The 21,502-nt window shown below is 35.8% G+C and overlaps 2 protein-coding genes across 6 annotated transcripts in view; one reads left to right on the forward strand and one right to left on the reverse strand.

Moving 5' to 3' along the window:
- Window positions 1-21,502, reverse strand: part of LOC106672833 (cadherin EGF LAG seven-pass G-type receptor 1-like) — a 238,468-nt gene that overhangs the window by 113,485 nt on the left and 103,481 nt on the right. The gene's annotated exons all lie outside the window — the stretch shown is intronic.
- On the forward strand, window positions 17,370-18,170 carry LOC106672759 (phosphatidylinositol transfer protein 1-like). Its single transcript, XM_014404423.1, has one exon. The coding sequence runs from the start codon at window positions 17,370-17,372 to the stop codon at window positions 18,168-18,170; it is 801 nt and encodes a 266-aa protein (XP_014259909.1).

Here is a 21,502-nt window from a genome sequence, read left to right on the forward strand (position 1 = left end):
TTTAGTAGAAATTCGGTGCTAAATATAAAAATTGAGTCTAAAGTTGGGAAAGTTACGGTAAAGTGGAAAGAAATTCACGTTTTATGTAAAGAAACTTGTTTTTCTTAAATAAACACTATAAAAATTGTAACTTTTGAACGGATTGAGATAAAAACCATGAGGTTTACGGCATTCTCTCCACTTTAGAGACTATCACCGAAGATTTTTTTTCACACGAAGAGCTGGTCCCTGTATAATTAATTATATATAATTTATATAATTATACAAAAAAGTCTAAATTTTAATGATTTTTCGAAAAGCTTAATGAAACAGATATATATTAGAGTAACAAAAATGTTAATAAAGCATTTTTTGTATCTTTGTTTAATCCATTTATATCTTTAGAAGGAAAAGCAAGCTTCAACTGACATTTTTATGAAGATATTGAAAAAGAAATGGAAATTGTTTGGTCATATGAGAGGTGAAAATATATGAGATAAAAGACTTATTGAACGGCCACCAGGAGAATGTGTGGAGGTGTGACCTAGACTGGAACAGCTGAATAAGGGAAAGGGGTAAGGAATGTCGACTGTTTTATGGGAAGTGTCATTAAAAGTAGTAATCATGCCGAAGTGAACTGTCATGACATTTTCACGACGTAATGCCGCGAATTAGGTTTTCAATTCATTTCAGCTTTTCATGTTTAAAATATTTCCGTTGCCGATCATCAAAACCTTAGGTCGTCCATGTTCTAAATTTGTGAATTCTTACTATATATATTTTATAACCGTCAATTAGTTGTTACATTTATCCAAAAATACAATTTACTAGTGTAAAGCTTTAGATATGTATGTAACATTTTTTAAATTTTGTAGATGACGGCAATGTTGTGTTGTATGTTACGTTTTTTTGTACAAGAAACGATGTTTTTTTTAGTAACAAGTTGTTTCGCTTTAAATTAGTTGATAATCACACAGTTGAACGGTAACGCTGGTGCGGAACATCTGTTAAAACAAAAATTGTGATATCCATACTTTTTTTGCCGTTGGACTTTTATCCATAGCCCTGTCTCAAATATGGTATTCATTGCCACACAAAATTGTAATAGTGTTAAAAAATTAAAGATTAAATTAACATTAAATAAAAATAAAATTAGATGTTTGTTTTATTATTTGTTTTCTATACAGTTCTTGTCGTCGGCGTATAGTAATATGTTTATGTCCTGTGGGAGATTCATACTTATATCCTTTGTAATTCAGATATCGTGAGATGCGGTCGGGTGTGATGTAGGTTTCAGAAAAACATTTTCTTTGTCGTGCCAACGTTTCGATCTTTTATTGAGATCATCTTCAGGGCTCAAAGTGTTTGTCTTCTGTGTAATTGTGCCATCCTTGTGTGTCGTGTTGAGAGTGCCCAACACGACACACAAGGATGGCACAATTACACAGAAGACAAACACTTTGAGCCCTGAAGATGATCTCAATAAAAGATCGAAACGTTGGCACGATAAAGAAAATGTTTTTCTGAAACCAACATCACACCCGACCGCATCTCACGATATCTGAATTACTATCGATTAACGGTCACTAATCTCTACACACTTATATCCTTTGTAAAAATCAAAAATATTATCGGGTTCAAGATGCCTTCTTCAGGTAGGCCAGTTTGAGCAAGCCTAAGACACTAAGGTGTCACCAATTTTTGCTACTATTTTTTAAATATATATTAACTTTAAAATATTTTTCGTAAACTGAGGAGGTTTTTGCAATTTTCCCCGCTAAGATACTTAGGTCGACTTTATCATATCCACCAACCAAATCGAGAAATACGACAATCGTTGTTTCATTTGTTGTAAAACCTATTTGCACGTGTACAATCAACTTAGTAATGTTATGCAAGGTCGATTTGCCTTTTCTAAATCCAATTGACATGCAAGTAATTTATTCTCAGATTTGAGCCACAATACTAACCTGTTAGTTTTAATCATTCTTTCTAATGTTTTCATGACTCAGGACGTTAGATACCTCTGTATGACGTTGAGATGTTCGGTTCTTTTTTTGGTTTGATCAACGGGATAACAATACACTCTTGCCATTGAAGTGAAAATTCACCATATTTCCACATATCATTATATATTATGAGCTGTTTTATCTTGCTTACGCGGGGTAAGTTTTCCAGCATGGCATAGGAAATTTTATCCATACCTGGAACCGAGCTATTGGAATTTTTAGTTAAGGCATTTAGTTCTTGCGCTGTAAAATGGTTTGTCGCAACATGATTTTCTGAGTTTGCAATGTAACATTCATGGTGTGTGTTTTGTGGTACATAATCTGGTGTTATGGAGCGAATAAATTCATCTGTCCAGGAATCGTAGATCTGTCGGCGGCGATCTGTTTTTTGTTTGTAGATTTTTAAGAGAATTAATTTGTAACCGAACTTTTTTAAAAGGTGTTTGAGAGTTTAGTTAACTATAAAATCCTTTCCAAGATTCTTTTTTTGCCAGTTTTATGTTTTGTTTTGTTTCCCCCCAACATTTTTTATAGGCTAGAAAGTTTTCATATGTTGGCGTTTGCCTGTACCTGTCGTACTTGTCTTTTCTTTCATTAATTTTGTTTGCTGTATTTTTGTTCCACCATATACATTTATATCGACATTCATGAGATTTTTTATCGTAGAGGTAGCTTCGCTCGCTGTTTTATTAACAATTTCAATGAATTCGACGTAATTATTAGATGCGGAATCTTGACAAGATGATATCCGTACTTCAAAATGAACGTGCGAGTTATATCGTCTGGGAAATTTTTTTTTCGTACTGAAATTTATTTCAGTTTCATACTGTTTACAGTATCGGAGTATGTAGAGTTGTGGAAGATTCGTATAGTCGCGTTTTACCTCCGGTCACTTTAGTGTGCATTACCGATGGTCTAGGGAGTAAACTGAGCTAAATCAAAGGGAGTAATGAAGCGTTGTGTCAACCCTCTCTCTCTTGGTTGACAGGACAAAAGCGTTTTGATACATCTACCAACTTGGAACCATCACGTTCACCTGATTTCACTAATCCTCAGACTAAAATTGTTCTAGACTATTTGATATTTTCGTAGTTTCAAGACAACTACCAAGTTATTCCTAACCATGACGACTGTTATTTATCTCTTCATCAACATTTTGATATTCAGTTATTTTTTTCTAAGAGTTTAAAATCGATCGAAGGTGGTAGCTACACGAAAAAAGTATTAATACTTAATTAATATTGAGATATTGCTACTAAATACAATTTTACTCGCTAACTTAATCCTTTTTCTTTTTCTGTTACCTTTAGCGGTTGTAGGTCTCTTTATTTCTGGATATGTTTGCTCTGTTTCTTTTGAAATTTTGATGAGGTATCAAAAGAAAGTCATTATGGTTTTTGAAGTGCCATCGAAAACATGGCAATTAATCAGGACCGAAACGCTAGCAGGAGATACATCTTCATGACATGCAATCTTAGAAATGGATGTTATACAATATTTACGTATTCCACCAAAATAACCAATGCACTAAAACAGCTGATTGCTCTCCTAAGCTGGAGTCATCATAAACATAATTAGTAATATGTAGATCGGTATGAAAATTGTTATTTCTTCAGTCCTGCAGTGAAAGCGAATAGGGGATTTTTTAATTATGTTTTGTATATTTATATTTGTTATGTTCATGGTTTTGTTAATGAACTGGTCTCTCTCTCTTTCCCTTTTATTTTCTCTCGTTTTACTCTTTTCATATCATTAGTAATTTCAAATATTTAGAAATAAATGGGTTTGCAGTCAACTTTCAGATGTGGGGTTTGAAAGAGCTATCACGAAGATGCAAAGTGTCCAGCTACCATCGGCAAACTAGTCCACCCGTCATTTATAATACTTTTCCGGTTTGCGGATCTTCTTCGAATTCAAAATAGGTCAAAACCTCAACCATAGTTTTCTACGCCTTTCTATAAATAGCAATGAAGAAAACACACAGGGTCATATTCATAAAATTCCTGCAACGACCTATTGTAGAATTGTTAAAAAATTTTCTCATTACAAAAAAGCTGGGGTATCGAAATAAGTAAATTGATTCCATTTTGCCAAAAATATGAGCTTAAGACCAAAAAACTAACCTATACTTAACTAACTATACTTCGATTGTATATCTGGAGTAGGCAAAACTCGAAAATAATTTTTCGATAAGCTTGATATATATTTGTAAATGATTATTTTTTAGGGGCGTCAGTGGCCGCAATGGTTTAGGGGCTGACACAGCACTCATCACTGTAAGGTAAAGGTTCCGGGTTCGAATCCAGCGGCTCTGCATTCGAACCAGACATATTAACGAATAACCTCGTTGATGGAATACTCTCGTACAAAAATTATTGTTGATGTTAACTTCCTTAAAAGTCTTTAATTTATTGTTCTTTTCCTTGACATTGATGTAATTTGGAAGTTAATATTTCTGCCTTTTAGTCGTTAATTATTCTTCTTTCGTAAAGAATGGTCGTAATAAAATTAAATGCTGTACAATATGTTTTGTTTAGTGTTCAAACATATAAATTCTAACGGTAATTTAAATTAATTTTTATTTAAAGCGTGGTTGAGATGAAAAATTAGTTCACGAGCGGGATTCGAACTCACGACCTCCGGCCATATAACCCGGTGAGTAGAGATGGATTAATCTAATAACAATATTGTCTCGGTTAATTTAATTTAGTGGGTTCCTATTAATTATTGCAGCAATCAATGTTTTCCATTACATGAATTCAAACCGAACACGTTCAAATAAAATTTAGTCCTTAACTAGCTGAATGCGCTCCAAAATTGCAAGGAAAGTAGAAAAACAAAGCGCTTTTAAAAAAAAGTACAATAGTAATAGAGTATTAGAGTAGAAGTGCCGCGTGGGGCCAGGAAGATTAAAATGTGTATGGGTTTTTTGGCTGGAGGAGCAGATAATTTAGTTTGTCCAGGACAAACAACGGGCGATATCTCCCCGCAGGACATATCTCCACCGCCGCTGCCGCCCTTACGGCCCATTGACTTTTCCGGCCCTGTCAGGTTGAAAACTTTAAAAGTGAAAACTACTCGCACCGGATAAATCGATACGGCACGTTTTGGAAGCCTTTAAATTTAACGGGGCAAAGTGAAATGTTTTGGAGAGCACACGTATTTTTATGAACCGACCCTCTGCATTTCTTTGGAAAAGAAGGTAAGTTGTTTATCGACTAATCCAATATCTTACAGCAAAGCAACATATCTTAAAATCAGTTTAGGTAAAAGCTAAATATGCATTTAAAGCTAAATATGGTTTTATTAAAGAATCTAGAAATGAAATAATGTACAAAAACACATCTATTTGCTTCATTGCAATTTTTTTACGATGGTTCGCGACAGCAGAGGTCATATATAAACCCTCAGGGTGCCGGTGTTTTTGAAAAAAAATTGTAAGTATGTCGGGTTCGAATTCAGGGCCGCTGGATTCCAACCCGGGACCTTTACCCAAACCGTTGCGGCCACCGAAGCCCCAAACACCATATTAATATGCAAGAAGGGATTGCTGCCCGTTTAAATAAATAATATAAATAAATAATCCTTCGTCAGGATAGTAAAATGTAAAACTAGCACAAGAATCAACAGCCGTATATTCGGTGTCGTTCACGTTCGACGCTTATACGACGCCCTTCATTGAAATAATTAAAGGTAATATAAGTAATTATATTGTGCTGTTTCACATGAAATGTCCATTCCCAAGGCAAAGGTTTTTTAAAATTAAAATTACAGTATAAAAACAAAATAATTTTGTCCGAAGACTGGGGACGAAGACCTTCATTTTCTACACATTTTTCCCATGTCTTTTTGTCCCATGAAACTTTTTATGCCGGAACTGCAGAACTCTAAGTTTTTAAATGGAACAAAATCTAAAAACGCTTTTTGAACTTAACATCATTTTCAAAAACTTTTCCTTTGACGAAGTTGTCTAAATTGTTAAACAGGTGAAAATCTGTTGGAGACAAATCTGGAGAATAAGGTGGGTGCTGAAGAGCGTCCTAGCTCATTCTTCTATCAATTTGCTTACAGTATGTTATGAAAATGAGGTCTGGCGTTGTCGTGGAGGAGTACACAGGATTCACCAATGCATATTGTTTTTTGATTTTTTCATTTCTTTTTTTATTCATTTCGTCAATTTCTTTGCAGTACGATGTAGAGGTAATGATCTCCCTCCAGGCAAAAAAGTAGTGAATAAGTCCAGTCTTGGACCACCATACGGCCACCATAAATTTGTTGGGTGTAAAGTTGGTTTTTGTGTCCTGGTCTTTTGTCGAAGTTAACCACTGCCCTCCCCGATGCTGATTGTGATATGCAATCCATTTTTCATTGCAACAGATTATTCTTTCAAGAAAAGGCTTGGTGTTTTGCAAAGAAACATGTCTCATGGCGCTCTAACTGCTGTCGCTCAGTGAGCTCATGAGAGACCCATAGATCAAGCTTTTTGACTTTTCCTACGTTTCTTTATTACCTTGACACGGTAGCTGCACTTGCATTTAGTTGTACTACGAGTCCTCTGACTGTTTAATAGTGGTTTTCTTCCACCTGAAGCTTAAGGACATTGTTGTCAATTTAAGTTGGAGGTCTTACGCGGGGGCTCATTTTCCAGTTTGGTATTCCCTTCCGAAAACTTAGCAAACCAACGGCGAATCGGTCGTTCATCCACACTGCCTTCCCCAAACGCCTTACTGATGTTTCTGCAGCCTCAGCTGCCGAATGGACCGAATTTAAACTCGTAAAGAAATATTACACGAAAATCGCGTGTTTCCATGTTCATATTTGGAGGTATGGGGATATGAGTAAGATTGGGGAGCTCATCATTATAAACAAAAGTGAAGGATTAATAACTGCTTAATTATAATATGTGAACAATTGGAAGTAAACAACCGCTATATCCTCTCTAAATTTCTGGACCTATAAAATCGGACATTTCATGTGAAACAACCCAATATAATAAATTAATCAAGAAGACACATTTCAAAAATAAAGGCTAGTATTACAAAAAGGTTTTATACATTCGATCTTAAAATAAGGTATCTTTTCTTCTTAATTTCTACTTTAAACTTAATTTGAGAGCTGTTAAGTCTTTAATTATTTTTTTAGGTTTTTGTTTATTAAAACCAGACTCTTTGTCTGGTTTGACTACCAACTCGAAAAGAAAACAACTTGAAAAACCCAATTAACAATATAACTTCCTTTACTCCATTAACTGTACAATTGGTAATGCCATATATATTTTTGTCACAATGAACGTTATTGTTCATTTTTAAACATAATCCAATTTACATTTGTGTACGTATAACCAGGCAATTCCATCAAATAAACCGTCTATAACGGCAAACGTCACCTGTTGATTATCATTGCCAATTATAGATATTCGAGGGCTTAAATTTTACACTTGGTTACTATCTTCGATCCCCATTATTAGAGGTGTTCTTGAGTTCACGTTGTAATTATCTTTAGACGGTAATTATCTATCTCAACAGCATTTTGACTCAAATTAAACTCGTGGACGATAATATCTTGATAAGAAATGACTAAGTAATGAGTTAAACGTGAACCAACTTCGACGAAATACGATAGTATTTGTTTGTCCTAAATGAGATTAATTTTTAATTATTGCAATACATTTTATTTTTAAAGGGTTGAATATTGAAAAAACAAAAGTAAATATTATATTGAATATTACAAAACAGAATTCAATGGAGGTGTTCCTTGCACTTACGTTTTTATTATTATTTTTCGAATTGTATTGCAAATGTTAGCATCGATCCTAAAACTATTTATAGCCAGCGCTACAAACTCTAGCATAACCAACATGATAAATAGGTAAAGTTAGTGAAACAGCGGTAGCCTAGTGGGTTAGGGTGGTTTCTCGATTTGTCACATATGCTCCCGGGTTCGATTCTACCGGTGCTACTGGAATTTTTGCATCAAACGTAAGAACATACAAAACTGCAACATAATACAGAAGGATATTGCTAAAAAAAATTAAAAATTCTTAAATAGAAACGATTTTCTTCAACCTCTCTTTACAGATTGAAAAATTAATAATTTGTGTAAAGTTAAATTAAATTAAGTACAACATGACATAAATATTTAATTATAACATAATTTATAACTCATAAATCTACAGGGTGATTAACTACTCGTACGGCAAAGTTCATCAGGAACTTCTCTAGTTGAAATGCAGCAAATAAGTTCGTATGAAACTCGGTCCGATTCTCCCCTTTCGCTGATATTTACGTTTTATGTGTTTTTTCTACTATTTATGATTTTTCATAAATCTACTCGTAGCGATTGAACTATTCATTTTTGGGGAAATAAAAAACAAAACATTGAAAGATCGTTGAATTCTTAGAAATCTCAATTTAATTTTTGGTAACATTAAATCTTTTAAAAAACGGCTAAATTTAAAATTAGTAAAAGTAGTTAAATTCGTATTTAGTTAGTAAAACTCGTTGGAAAAGTTCATGGTTGAGGTTGGCAAATTTGATACTAGCTTTTTTGTTTAACAAACTTTCTAGGGGATACTCTTTTCTCCAATTACATCGAACCAAAATACAGAAATTTACAATGCTAGAAAAGTTCACAGAAAAAATTAACAAAAAATAAACATAGTGAAGAACCAAAGTGAAATGCTTGTAAAATCGAACGGACCATTGTTCATATGACGTTTTTTATTATGAAATGTAGAATCACCTGACGAACCATGCCGTTCAAGTAGTGAATCACTTTGCATTTATACATTTAATAATTTGTGTAAAGTTAAATTAAATTAAGTTCCACATAAAATAAATATTTAATTATAACATAATTTACAACTCATAAATCTACGATGTGATTCACTACTCGTACGGCAAAGTTCATCAGGAACTTCTCTAGTTGAAATGCAACAAATAAGTTCGTATGAAACACGATCCGATTCTCCCCTTTCGCTGATATATACGTTTTATGTGTACACAGTACACAGTACACTGTTGGTATCAAGTATTATTTAGCTACTAGATTGTTTGATAAAAATATAGATTGAAACATATTGTATTAAAATTTTAAATAACCGAAACTTTAATTAATCTAGAGCTATACATACGTTTGTTTTACCCTTAGCATAAATTCCATCCTTTTTAGATGACCTGCTGAATTTTTCTTGAACCAATGATGCTATCATAAAAACAAAAAATACGTGTTTAATATTTTTTAGTCTAGTTTCAAATTTTTACCTTTTTTGGCGAAATATTATGCAGGGTATCTCTGGCCGAGTTCAACTGAAAAATTTCAAAAACGATCTTATACCCTGACACATCATTTTAAACAATTTTTTAAATTAAATTAAAACAATGGTATAATCGGAGTTTAAATTGGTCAAAAATTACAAAGTTATAGCGAAACGTTTGTTTCGTTGTTAATTCCAACGATTTGCTTCTTCTTTAAAGTCAACACTAATTGCCTTTATTGTTTTAGATTCTGTCAAATTCGTATTATGGGAACAAATCTTAACTCCTGGAAGTAAATAAATTTTACAATAATACCTATTTGTTAAATTCAGTATTCTATTCAAAATGAACCGAAGAGCACATTTTCGCGATCAACATCCAGTTGATGTATACGACTGCTTTATCGACAGTGCTGGTATTGCAAATCGAGCAGTCGAATTGTACTCGCAGAAATTTTCTGGCCGCCCCAAACGTTTATTTGTGTGGCTCACGGTATGAGGAGATCAGTTGCGGTTCGAACACCAAGAAACCGGCAGCGTAATTTCGACGAGGAGCAGAATATTTTACTGTACGTTTGCGAAAATCCTAATTCCTCTCTCTGAAATGTTGGAAGGGTTTTAGGTTTTCAAAAAATAAAATTAGAGATGTACTCCGAACTTAAAATTTTAAGCCCTATCGCTCTTATCTTGTCCAGGGATTTTGGGACTCTGATTATGACAGGCGTCTAACGTTCCTTGCACAAATGTCGATTTGGGAGGCTGAAGAAAACGTTCTTTTATACATACTACTGATGAACCCAAGTTCACCTCTAATGGTATACTAAACAAGTGGAATTTTCTAATATGGGCAGAGGAAAATCCGAGAATTTCAGATCCTCAGATGGTTCAGAGTATCAACGTTCTGTGTGGACTACTCGGAAATAAATTAATTGCGCCTTTTTTCTACGAAAATAATTGAAATGGTGCTCAGCTCCACAATTTTTTGAGGGAGGTTTTACCACCACTATTAGATGATGTTCCTCTGCAACAACGACAATGAATGATTCTCCAGCTTGATAACCCGCACACATTTCTTTGCAGGTGAGACGTTATTTGAATCGTCACTGCCAGGATAGGTTGATATGACCTCTTGGCCTGATCTGTTGGCCTCCTCGGTCACCTGATTTAACTCCACTTGACTATGTTCTGTGGGGCCATTTAAAAACTGTGTCTACGCCAATCATAACCCAGGCAATCCATCTCCCCACGACTCTGTCTATCTGAGCACCTGTGTGAAGTGTGGCTAAAATGAACAAATTTTCCTCAGAAGAAGAAGTGAAGAAGCTAACTACTGGAATTAACAACGAAACAAACAAAACGCGTTTTTCAAACTTTTTGCCATAACTTTGTAATTTTTTGACCAATTTAAAATCCGATTGTATTAGTATTCAGCGTAAACCATCCTTTAAAATGATTTGTCAGGACGTATAGGGTTGTATTTGAAATTGTGAAGTTGAAGTGGGCCTGAGATATTCTGAATAATTTTTTTCCAAAAAAAATGTTTGAACCTAGACCAAAAAATGTTAAACGGGGATTTTTTTGTTTTTTCGATAGAGTTATTGGTTCGGGCCATATAAAAAGGACTCCTTGTGTAATGTTTAATGAAACTAAATACAACCAATACAATAAAATGAAATCAAACTTAAAACATAATTTTGCCCATTAACCGTGAATTAAATATGTGTAATAGGGCATTTCGATTACAATCTTTTGTACTCATCTTTGGAAATTCCTAGTCACAGTCAGTTGTTTGCAGCGATCCGGATTTCAAGCTTATAGCTCATCAGCAGGGTGAAGGAATTTTCAATCACGTCTCCCGATATGAATTGTAAAAGTGAACTCGAAATTAATATAATATTATTGTAGTCGAACCTTGGCCTGAGAAAGGTACTAAATAGTACCAAATTTGTACTAAGTAGTACCAACAAAGTGTTTTCTTATTTTTACTAAACACCCTTGGCCTATACTGAACGTAGTAGTAGTAATTGTTGTAGTAAGATTGTACAATAAAGGCAAAAAGAAAATTGTGTAAATCTGAAATTATTTATATTTNGGGTTAAATGCCTGGGTAGGCTCGTACCCCATCCCTAAAAGGTCCGGGACTTGGTCGGCTCACGTGTCCTGCATAAACCTCTTGGACCTGTTCACAAACCCCAAGATTTAATCTCGGAGAGTGATTTGGTGATGTACTCTCATTCAAAGATTTCAAATCTAGACCTAGCATACCTATCACACTCTGCGAAGAAATGCCTTGCCGATTCTTCTTTTATTTTGCAGAAGCGGCAAAAGGGATCTGGTAGGATATCCATTACGAACAGGTGTCTTCTTAGTGGGCAGTGGCCCGTCAGAATACCTAACAGCATCCAAATTCCCTTCTTTAAGATAGAGAATAACCATTTCGATTCTGCTGGTTTGATCGCCTTAACAAACTCTTTCGATTGCCTGTGTCGGAGGGATAAATTCCACTCCCTAAGGAATTTTTTCATGCCCCAGTTATTAATACTCTCTTTCGCTGTGCTCATAGAATGAGGTAATACCGGTTGTGGCCCGACAAACGCAGTATAGGCTCTTTGGCTAGGCCATCCGCCTTTTCAGCCATGGTGTCCTTTATGTGCTGGTATCCAAATAAGGGTTACCCTATCCTCAAATCTGAAAGAGATCCTATTGATAAGATCTATAATTTCCTTCACCAGTCGTGAGGTTGACAAATCTTTTTGTAATGACCTAAGACTAGCCTGACTGTCAGAAAAATTCTAATATTTTTTCCCTTAATTTTATTTTACATACCCTTGGCCTTTACACCCAAAAATAACACAGAATTAAATAAATAAATGTGAAAAACTTTACTATTTTTTAATTCTGAATTATCTTTAGGAAAATCGCCCTAGTAGTCGTGTTCTAACTTGTACACAAGTATGACAAAGCATTTTCTTAAATTCTGACTTAAATTTCCTTTGTGTTGTCTGTTGCCTCGGTAATATTCTATCGTTGCCTTTTCTTATCCAATCGTTGACACGACCTGTGATTATCGTATCCACATCACGTCTCAGTATAACAGATCCTTTACGGTAACGGGGGAGAAGCGAAAAGCAATTTAGCATTACAGTCCGTTGTAGTTCTGTAACTCCACACGACATTTGTCCCATTTTATGATAAATGACGTTCTCATGAGTTCCGTAAAGATTATTCTAATCATGATGGGTCGGGAATATATTTAAAAAAATATATTCTTCCATTATCGTAGTGGCAGTGAATGCTTGAAATCATAAAAAAGTATATACATAAGACTTTTGCATTTTTAAACAATCGTTTTTTCGATATGAAGTAAGTGTATAGAAAAACAATTTTTATGGAACTCTGATTTATGGTAGCAATGGCTAACGTGATAAAAGTTTCTAAGTCGAATAAAACCGTAGTTTAAGTTAAAAAAATAAATAAAAAATACTGAAGAAGCCGTGCCATTAAGAAAAAGTGCTGCGCCAAGAAACCCCGGTTCTTTCTCACCATACCAAGATTGGCGACGAGGATATAAGGTGGAATGAGGAGCTAACAACCGGCAATTTGCCGCGGGGGCCGTTATAGACGTCAATCGAGTCAATTCTGCACGAGACCTAATAAATATGGTAAGCGGTTCCACTAACGCCCCATCCAATAACTGAGATGTGGATTCCAAATCAACTACTAGGGATTTCTCGGCAGGATGCCATTACTGGGATCAGATTCAGATTTCAGACCAATATCGAAAAGACGTCGAAGTGTGAAATCTGGATTTTTGGAAGTGGATAAACAAACCTGAGATGAATTACTCAAAATATCTCAAAATAATTATATTCTGAAATTACGTCTAGATCGAAAATCGTTCCAGAAAAACATTTAATGTTTAAGACGACATAGAACTTGAAAATTTATAACACAAGTGACATTTAAGTTTCAGTTACATTCTTAAAAGGCCATCCTGATTGTTTAAACATTATCAACTCAATTCTGTAATTAGCAGTTTTTTAAACTATACTGCTCAAAAATGAATATGAATATCATTGTAATTTATTCTTATTCAATTAATTTTAGTTAAATTAACCGTTATATTCTTGTTAGTTGGATGAAAGAAAATAGAAAATACAAATCAAAAACAAACAAATGACGAGGTCTTTATCAACACAATTGATTCGTAATCAGTGAGAAGTTGGCCTCGTATTGATGCGACCTGAACAGCCCACCCCCAGCAACTCAGGTGAATCTTTCCTGTATACTCGGTCGTCCTAAAAAGGACAGTAAAGATCTTTAGACGTCCGCACTTAGCTTATTTGGCCTTATCGGACGTTTTGATTCTCAAGATGAGAGCTGACGCACCTCCACATACGACAGAATGGTGTTACTGCCGCACCATGGTGTAGAGGCAGCTCAGCCCCGAAGGGTCAAGACAACCTCGCTCCCCGATTGCCCATTCCGAGTGGTCGGGTCCGCATTAAGCATCGAACCGTATGCCGCGCGCAAAGGGCTACCTAAGCCGAAATACATCAGCCTGGTCTCCCGCGCACTCTCTAGATAGAGAAGGCCACTCTGTCTCTCAGAGTATTGAGGCTCCCCCAGCGTAGAAACTTCCGGATCCGCTCCGGCCGCGGTTTCGTTTAAAGTGGAATTGCTAATCACCCCCTAGTGGAGACTGCATACGGTAAAAGCCGCCTATCGAGCACAGCCTACACCTGCGTGCAAAGCATACTTAAATAGGAGCAACCGATTCACTACCCATTTTCATTCGCCACTACTCACGCATTCAATGGACGCTGTCAGCGTAATCGTAGAGTCCTTAACGCTTATACGCTTCGGTCCGATCTGTCGTATCCCGTGAGGCCGGGTGCATAACGATGGTCATACGCAGGTTTCGTGCGAAGGTCACAGATAGAAAACAGCCTTTTCTCCAGGTACGAGCTAGGGGTGTCGCCACGGCCAACTACGAGTCCATTCCCAGTGTAACAGGGGCTGAACCTTAGAACATTTCTGTTACCCCGTTGTACACATGGTTATGCACCCTACCCCGTCTATGCAGACAGGATCTGGTACCCTAACCCATGTGTGCTTCTGATAAAGCACCCGCCGCCCTAAGCCGACCCGAGGCCGACACGAGTACAGCTTGTGCTTTAGAGAGGTTGCCACGCCCTCAGGGCTACACCATTTCTTTGCGCCGGACACCCCCTTGTAACCAAGGGTTGGGAGAGGTCGCAGGGAAGAATGAAGGAACCTGGATTGAGAAAGGGTCGTAGATGAGGACACGAGGTACACCTTTCTTGGGCCCCGAGCTTTAACCACGTTTGTACCACCCGTCGTCGTACTTCCACATTAATAACTCAGGTGCAGCGAGCACCTAGAAAAGAACACCAATTGGAATGCTGTTATTTTATTGATGAGTCGCGTTTCTGTCTGTATAGTGATAGCAGGCGCCGAAGAGTCTACCGAGAACATGATATGCGTACAATGCCCCAGATCGTGCTCCCCCAGGTGCAATTTGGAGGAGGCGGTCTGGGGTGGAATTTATACTGGAGGACCAACTAGCGTCCATATAGTTGAAGACAACCTCACCGCAGTCCGTTTGTGCAAGAAATTATCCAGGAATCCCTCAAAACAAAAATCTCATTGGCAGGGATTTTCGATTTCTGGACGACATCGCCAGATCTCATAGAGGCAGAGGTGTTCATCATTGTTTAAAATAACTAGGAATTTCCCGTCTGCCTCTTTCCCCATTATTTCCAGACCTCAATCCCATTGAGGACATGTGGGATACGTTGCAGAGAAGGCTTTACGATCACCATCCGCAGCCAGTTGACCTACAACTACTGAGTAGCGTTGCAACATCTATAGAGTGAAATTCCTTATGAAGTTAATAGCAATCTTATTAACAGTACGCCTAACAGGTACACAGAGGTATTAGCTAGCAGAGGATATTTACATCATATTATTCGAAAAAAAATTATTGTGTCCTATAAACAAAATTATGGAATTAAAACCATTTATTTTTTTATTTTTCAATATCCCTTAATTAAATTTTTTTCTGTAAAAAACATAACAATTCCTAATACATTTTAATGCAATTTATACCAAAAATAAAATAAAAATGTTGGGGAAAGTAAATACTACAAAATTTGGAATAACCCTATTCAATTTTGAGTAGTTTTCGTACGAAAAACATTATAATAATATCTACGAATAAATATAATTTATTACCATATCTTCTTACCTTCAATGTTTCCTTTGTATTTTTAAAATTTTTTGTTTTATGGCTGGCAAACTGCATTGGACATCGCCAGCCCTCTCTTCTTTAGGTTGGTATTTCTTTTCTTTTTTTCGCAACGCGTAGAAGGCCGGCGTTGACCACAGCTCTGCTTTCTAATTCCTTTATACTTAGTTCGGTCCTTCACCAAGTAAAATGCAATAACGTTATTTTAATTTTAATTAAAACGTTATTTTAATAATAACGTCATTTTTATTTTCCCTGCCACTTTATACAATTGTAATAATATTGTTTGTCCAATTAAAAAGTGTTGGAAGTGAATTTTATATTTATTTGTAAGAAATTGTAAAAAATACATTATTCTATGTAAATTGTATTTTAGAATATTTTTTTTGTAAGTTTTAGGGTCGGCAAACTACTTTGATCCTCGCCAGCTCTCTCTTCCTTAGCTATGCTATTTTCTGATCTTTCTCGCGGTTTAGACCTATTAATTTCTTTTATTGATTCTCTAGCCAAGTTATGGTGTTTCACGAAATAACTGTAAACAACTCCCTCTATTCTTTATTCTATTGCTAGCTTCTCTGTACCTCAGGGCCTCGTCAGTTTGGATAAAATAACACAAATAAGATACGCAAATACATAGAAACACAAAAACATGATAGTCTGATTAGCATTCACACGTATTAAGTCTGAGAGCTTCCTAGGGATGATTGGGGGATAATATTCACGCTAATAAATTACATTCACACGTTCATTCACACTACCCCAACGTATTCAATATTCCTCAGGGTAATCGGTAGATAAGCCCTCCATTCACGCAAATAAATACATTCGTTCCAATATTTCCAATCCATACCGTGTGCACGAAAATACGAAGATCTATATATAATTAAAAACATTTCTTTATTATAGTTGTATTACAACAAAAGACGGTGGGGGAGGGCTAAGCTGGGATTTGAACGTTTATATTGCATTAATTAATTATACATTTTATCTAAGGTCTTGGTTGAGATGAAAACGTTAGTGTTACGAGCGAGATTCGAACCGTTTTCATATCTCAACTAAGAACTTAAATAAAATGTATAATTAATTGGTTTAATTAATACGGCCAATTGAGAGTATATTGATTTATATTGTATTTAAACTCCTTTCTCTGCCTATTTAGCTCAATGATTTCCCGCCTTGGGAAGAAAAAGCAAAGTGTTTGAAAAAATTAAATTGAACGCTGTTAACGGGTGTAAACCGCTCACGTGTCTCGATTTGCATACAATACGGCGTTCTAAAAAAGCAACGTGTGTGTTTCTTTTTTGTGGCGGAGAGAAAGGTTAATTTAATAGAATTTTCCTTCTACCGTATAGAGAAAGCTGCTTTAGTAAGAAATCCCCTCCTCCCCACAGTTACTAACTTAATATTGCATCCTCTTGGGTCTTTCCTTTAACATATTTTCAGACCATCTCTTATCTTATCAGTGCTTTTTTTAGGACAGGAACTTTTACGTTAACACAATTTATAGGTTCTTGAAATAAACAATACTTTGGTTCAAGCAATCATTTGTAATCATAATTAATTGTAAAATCCCGTTCTGTTTCGGTTTACATAAAACATTGCGTACGGAAATGTAAGAAGTAGTTAAAATACAAAAAGTAAATATTTGAATTTATTGACAACAAAAAAGATTTAATAACATTTATTTACCATGTGGTAGTTTTAAATAATAAAAAGCGAACAGATTGGATAAAAATTATTTTTTATTAAGTAAAAATATGAGATGTGGGGGGCGGGATAATACCTGTCGAGGTTATTTCCTTCTTTAAATTTTCCTCCCGTTACAGTTAGAAGAGGCGCGTCCTTCGGCAGAAAAATGTTGATCAAGGAATACAGGATCGTGATGCCTTTGTCTCTGCAGGAATATCAGATAGGCCAGCTGTACACGACGATTGAAGCGTCCAAGCTCGAAACGGGAGGTGGTGAGGGCATCGAAGTGCTTGTCGACGAGCCTTTTGAAGGCATCCCTCTGTTGGGTGGTAAGTACACTTCTGGAAATTACACGAAAAAACGGTACCACCTGAGCCAAAGGATACCGTCCAAATTGCGTTTCATGCTACCTAAGACAAGCCTGGAGTTCGTCGAGGAGGCTTGGAACGCGTATCCTTACTGCAAGACTCTCATTACAAACCCGAACGGCTTTAGGAACCTGTCCATACAAATCGAGTCCATGCACGTCGAAGGGTCGACGGTTGACGACAACATTCTCCAGCTCCCTCCAGAAATTTTGAGAGAGAGAGAAGTGGTGGAGATAGACATAGCTAACGACCCTTTCCCCAAGTGCAGAACCCACAACCCACAGACGTATGTGATGCGCAAGCGGAACCGCGGTCCCCTCGCCGCAGACTGGATCAAGACGACGACACCGCTGATGACTTGCGTGAAACTAGTTTCCGTCGATTTCAGCGTTTTCGGCCTTCAGTCTCATATCGAAAACTTCCTTCAGGGAATCGAGAAAAATATATTCTTGAAGTTTTCGAGGCAAGTATGGTGTTTGGCCGACGAATGGATTGATCTGAACCTCGAACAAGTGCGCCAATTAGAGCTCAAGAGTAAATGGGATCTGGACGAAATGAGGACCACAGGGGCCGCCCGCGTTAATTCGGATTCATCTTAAGTTTTGACTACGACATTAAAACTATATTACTACATATTTTCTGTTTTGTATGAATACGTTCGATGTTCACATGTGATCATCAAAGAAAAACAAATGACCCTCGATATTTGAAAACCATGCCGAATTTTACGAAACTAATATGCAAGTTCCCCCTTTTAAAGTATAATATATTTAAAAATTCTATTAGTGTAAATTAACGGATATATAAGATCAGCGTCACAAACTCATATTCATAGAATTGGAGGAAAAAGAATTAACTCATATTTCTCTTTCAACTGCGGAAATGGTGCGTTGCCTGGAACTATAGATTGACAACCGTCTGACGTAAAATCCCCACACACGTCAGAAGTTATGAAACGAAATACACTTTTTTATGACTACTTGATAAACGCTCTATCGTACCTTTCGATAGCTCAAATAAAACCCTGCTTTCGTAACACTATAGTGAAACCGATATCGACCCAAGGGCTGGAAATATGTGGTTCATTCAAACATTCCAATATCCTCCGCATCCAAACTGCTTAATCCATAATCGCTTGATTCTCTTTTTCATATGTCCAACGAAACTACACTATCACAAGTTTCACAAAAACCTCACAACCACATTTCGCTTTAAATCCAAAAACTCACATCTCACTGACTGCTTCCAACCCTCCTCGCCGAAATTGAGGCGATGGCCGTGCGATCTCGTATGCAGTCATAGTGAGTCAATAAAATAGACAACACTGAAGTGTCATTGGAGTACAGCTAGTGGTTAGTTTCTCCACTTTTATTTAAAAAATATCAGAGTTCCTTGGTACGTAATATCAAAGTTGCATGAGTGGTGGTACACTGGTAGTGGTGGTAAATAATAGTCACTACACTCTAAATGAATAATTGAAATATCACCAAAATTTATTTTCCTACTTTGTATAACCTTCTCGCAACTATAAAGTCGCTGTAAATAGGCTATAAAGCGTACAGATTTAACTAGTGAAAACGTAAGAAAACATTTGGCTAAAAGCTGAATTTTAAAAAAAAGTACTAATCAGACATCGTGTACAACAAATTCAGTGCTAACGTTTTCTCTCCATTATCCAACTTTTGTAAAGTGAGCATGACCTATGAATAATAACTCGAGCCCAACAAGTTATCTTTCATTGCATTGGCAAGGTTGGTTAATGTTAGCTTAACCGAAGTTTACCTTATGTAATTAGTCCTTGAACTCCTCGGGTCTATTATATGCATTTTTGGTACAAATCACTAACAATCAGGTTTTCATACTGTTATGATATTATGTATTTATAAAAAAAGACATAAAGGGCTTGTTTCTGCCAAATTCAGAAGCAAATGTTTGCGCTTAGTAGCTTAATTTATTAAAACAGTGAACAATATTTTTATAGTATTAAGTTAACTTTTTTATTAGGCTTGCCACTTGATAAGCACATATACAAACGTTCTTAAATGTAATATAAAAGCAGCAAAGAAACTATTTGAAAATAAAGTATACAGGAAATATATAAAATGGTGCAATTATATTATATTTACTAATTACGTTGCTTTTACTTATGTAAGTACAGTTTAACAAGGACTGAAATGTTAAATAATAAAAAAGCGCTTCCAACCTATTTTTTATTGTTAAACTTTGACTTGCGCCATTTCTAATCGCTGTAAACATTTACTATATTTTCGTGTATATCATAACAGACCTCATGCCATTGTTATACAATTGAATTGCAGCGGTAATGCGAAAAGGAGAATGGGGTTATATTTCATCGAGACACCGCCAGATTTTTCCTTGTGCTTCACATCTAGAAACGTTAAAAGATAAATGAGCCGGCAACTTCACTTTCCGAGGGAAATTGAAATCGCTAACACGCTTTTCGAGGAGTGTTGCACGGCGGTATTACGTCTTTGGAAATGTACATTTTGAAACTCAGACGGAATTCCAATTTGCCTCAAATCGTCCCCGAGAAACGGTTATAATCTCGTCGCGTCTCACTGGGACCCCTTACACCGGCACCAGGGATAATCTTTCAATTAGGAAGCAAATATATGGAAATGGTCTGGATCCCCTCGTTTAAAGGAAACGGAGTGAAACTAAAATGGCCCATTCCATTACCTGCTTAGCAGGAGATCGCGGTCGGAATTCCCCCTCGATTTGCCAGTGCCACTGTTCCCTTTGAAAAACACCCGGGCCATTTTCAATGTTTATGCAACTTCAAAGACAAATCTATACTAGCGTTATATGTTTATCTTGTTGTAATCTGATATTATGCATTTATATTAAGTATATCATATTTAACTATGCTCTGTACTATCAATCTTTCTTGATATGAAGAGGATTTACGCCTTTAATTACCAACGTGTTGGATATCGCAAAAGTTAAGCCTCTTTGCAAATCTTTAAGCCATCAAATATATAAAATAATATTTTAAAAATTAAGACCAAAGCCGGGATAACCATTGCGTGTCAAATACCGACCTTTTAACATTCCAGCTTCCTCTCCCCAACCTAGCTAACGTTGTTAATTAAATTTTTAGAATTTTTATATTGCATTTTAAGTAAATTAATCAAAAATAAACTGTCTCTTTAATTGGGCCAAAAATGAAAATGGAATACATAATCATTATTAGAGTTGGGAATCCCCCAAGAGAACACTGCGAAAAAAAGAAGAGAAAATAACAAGGTCTTATTATAAGAATTCTGGTTTTTATGGCTTATATATTAATTAAATTTTCAAGCTATGTTATTTATTGCATTCTTTGAGAGCTTTCTGCATTAATTGCTCCTACCAAAAAAATATTATACTTTTGTATAGTTTACTATACTGGCACTCAGATTCAGTCTGAAATTATTTGTGTCAATGACATAATATGTTTTACAATGATATAATGTTCATAATTTTTGGAAATAAAAAGAAATTTATTGCCTTTTTGGGAGGATATACACTACAACTCAATTTTATTTAAGAATTAATAAACAACGTGGGATAAGTAATTTTTAACCCTGGTATCAAAACTATGTACATACTCTCTCTCTCTCTCTCTCTCTCTCTCTCTCTCTCTATACATATATATATATATATATATATATATATGTGTGTAAATATTCATATGTCCCGCCATCACCTACCGGATCTATCCTCTAACTCTGGAAGTAACCAGTGGAAGAGGGTTACAGTATTATTATTTTTGTTGTTTAATATAAGGGTGCTGTATTGAGTTTATTATTGAGTTAGTGGTAACATAACGTGTAATTTTATTTATTCTTACAAGTATTTATATTGTATTTTGTTTATGATGTATATTTGTATTCGTATTTTGTTTAATGTCAATATATTCTTACAGACT

Source organism: Cimex lectularius, unplaced genomic scaffold (assembly GCF_000648675.2).
Source record: "Cimex lectularius strain Harlan isolate CLEC.00 unplaced genomic scaffold, Clec_2.1 scaffold143, whole genome shotgun sequence".
Lineage (NCBI taxonomy): Eukaryota > Metazoa > Arthropoda > Insecta > Hemiptera > Cimicidae > Cimex > Cimex lectularius.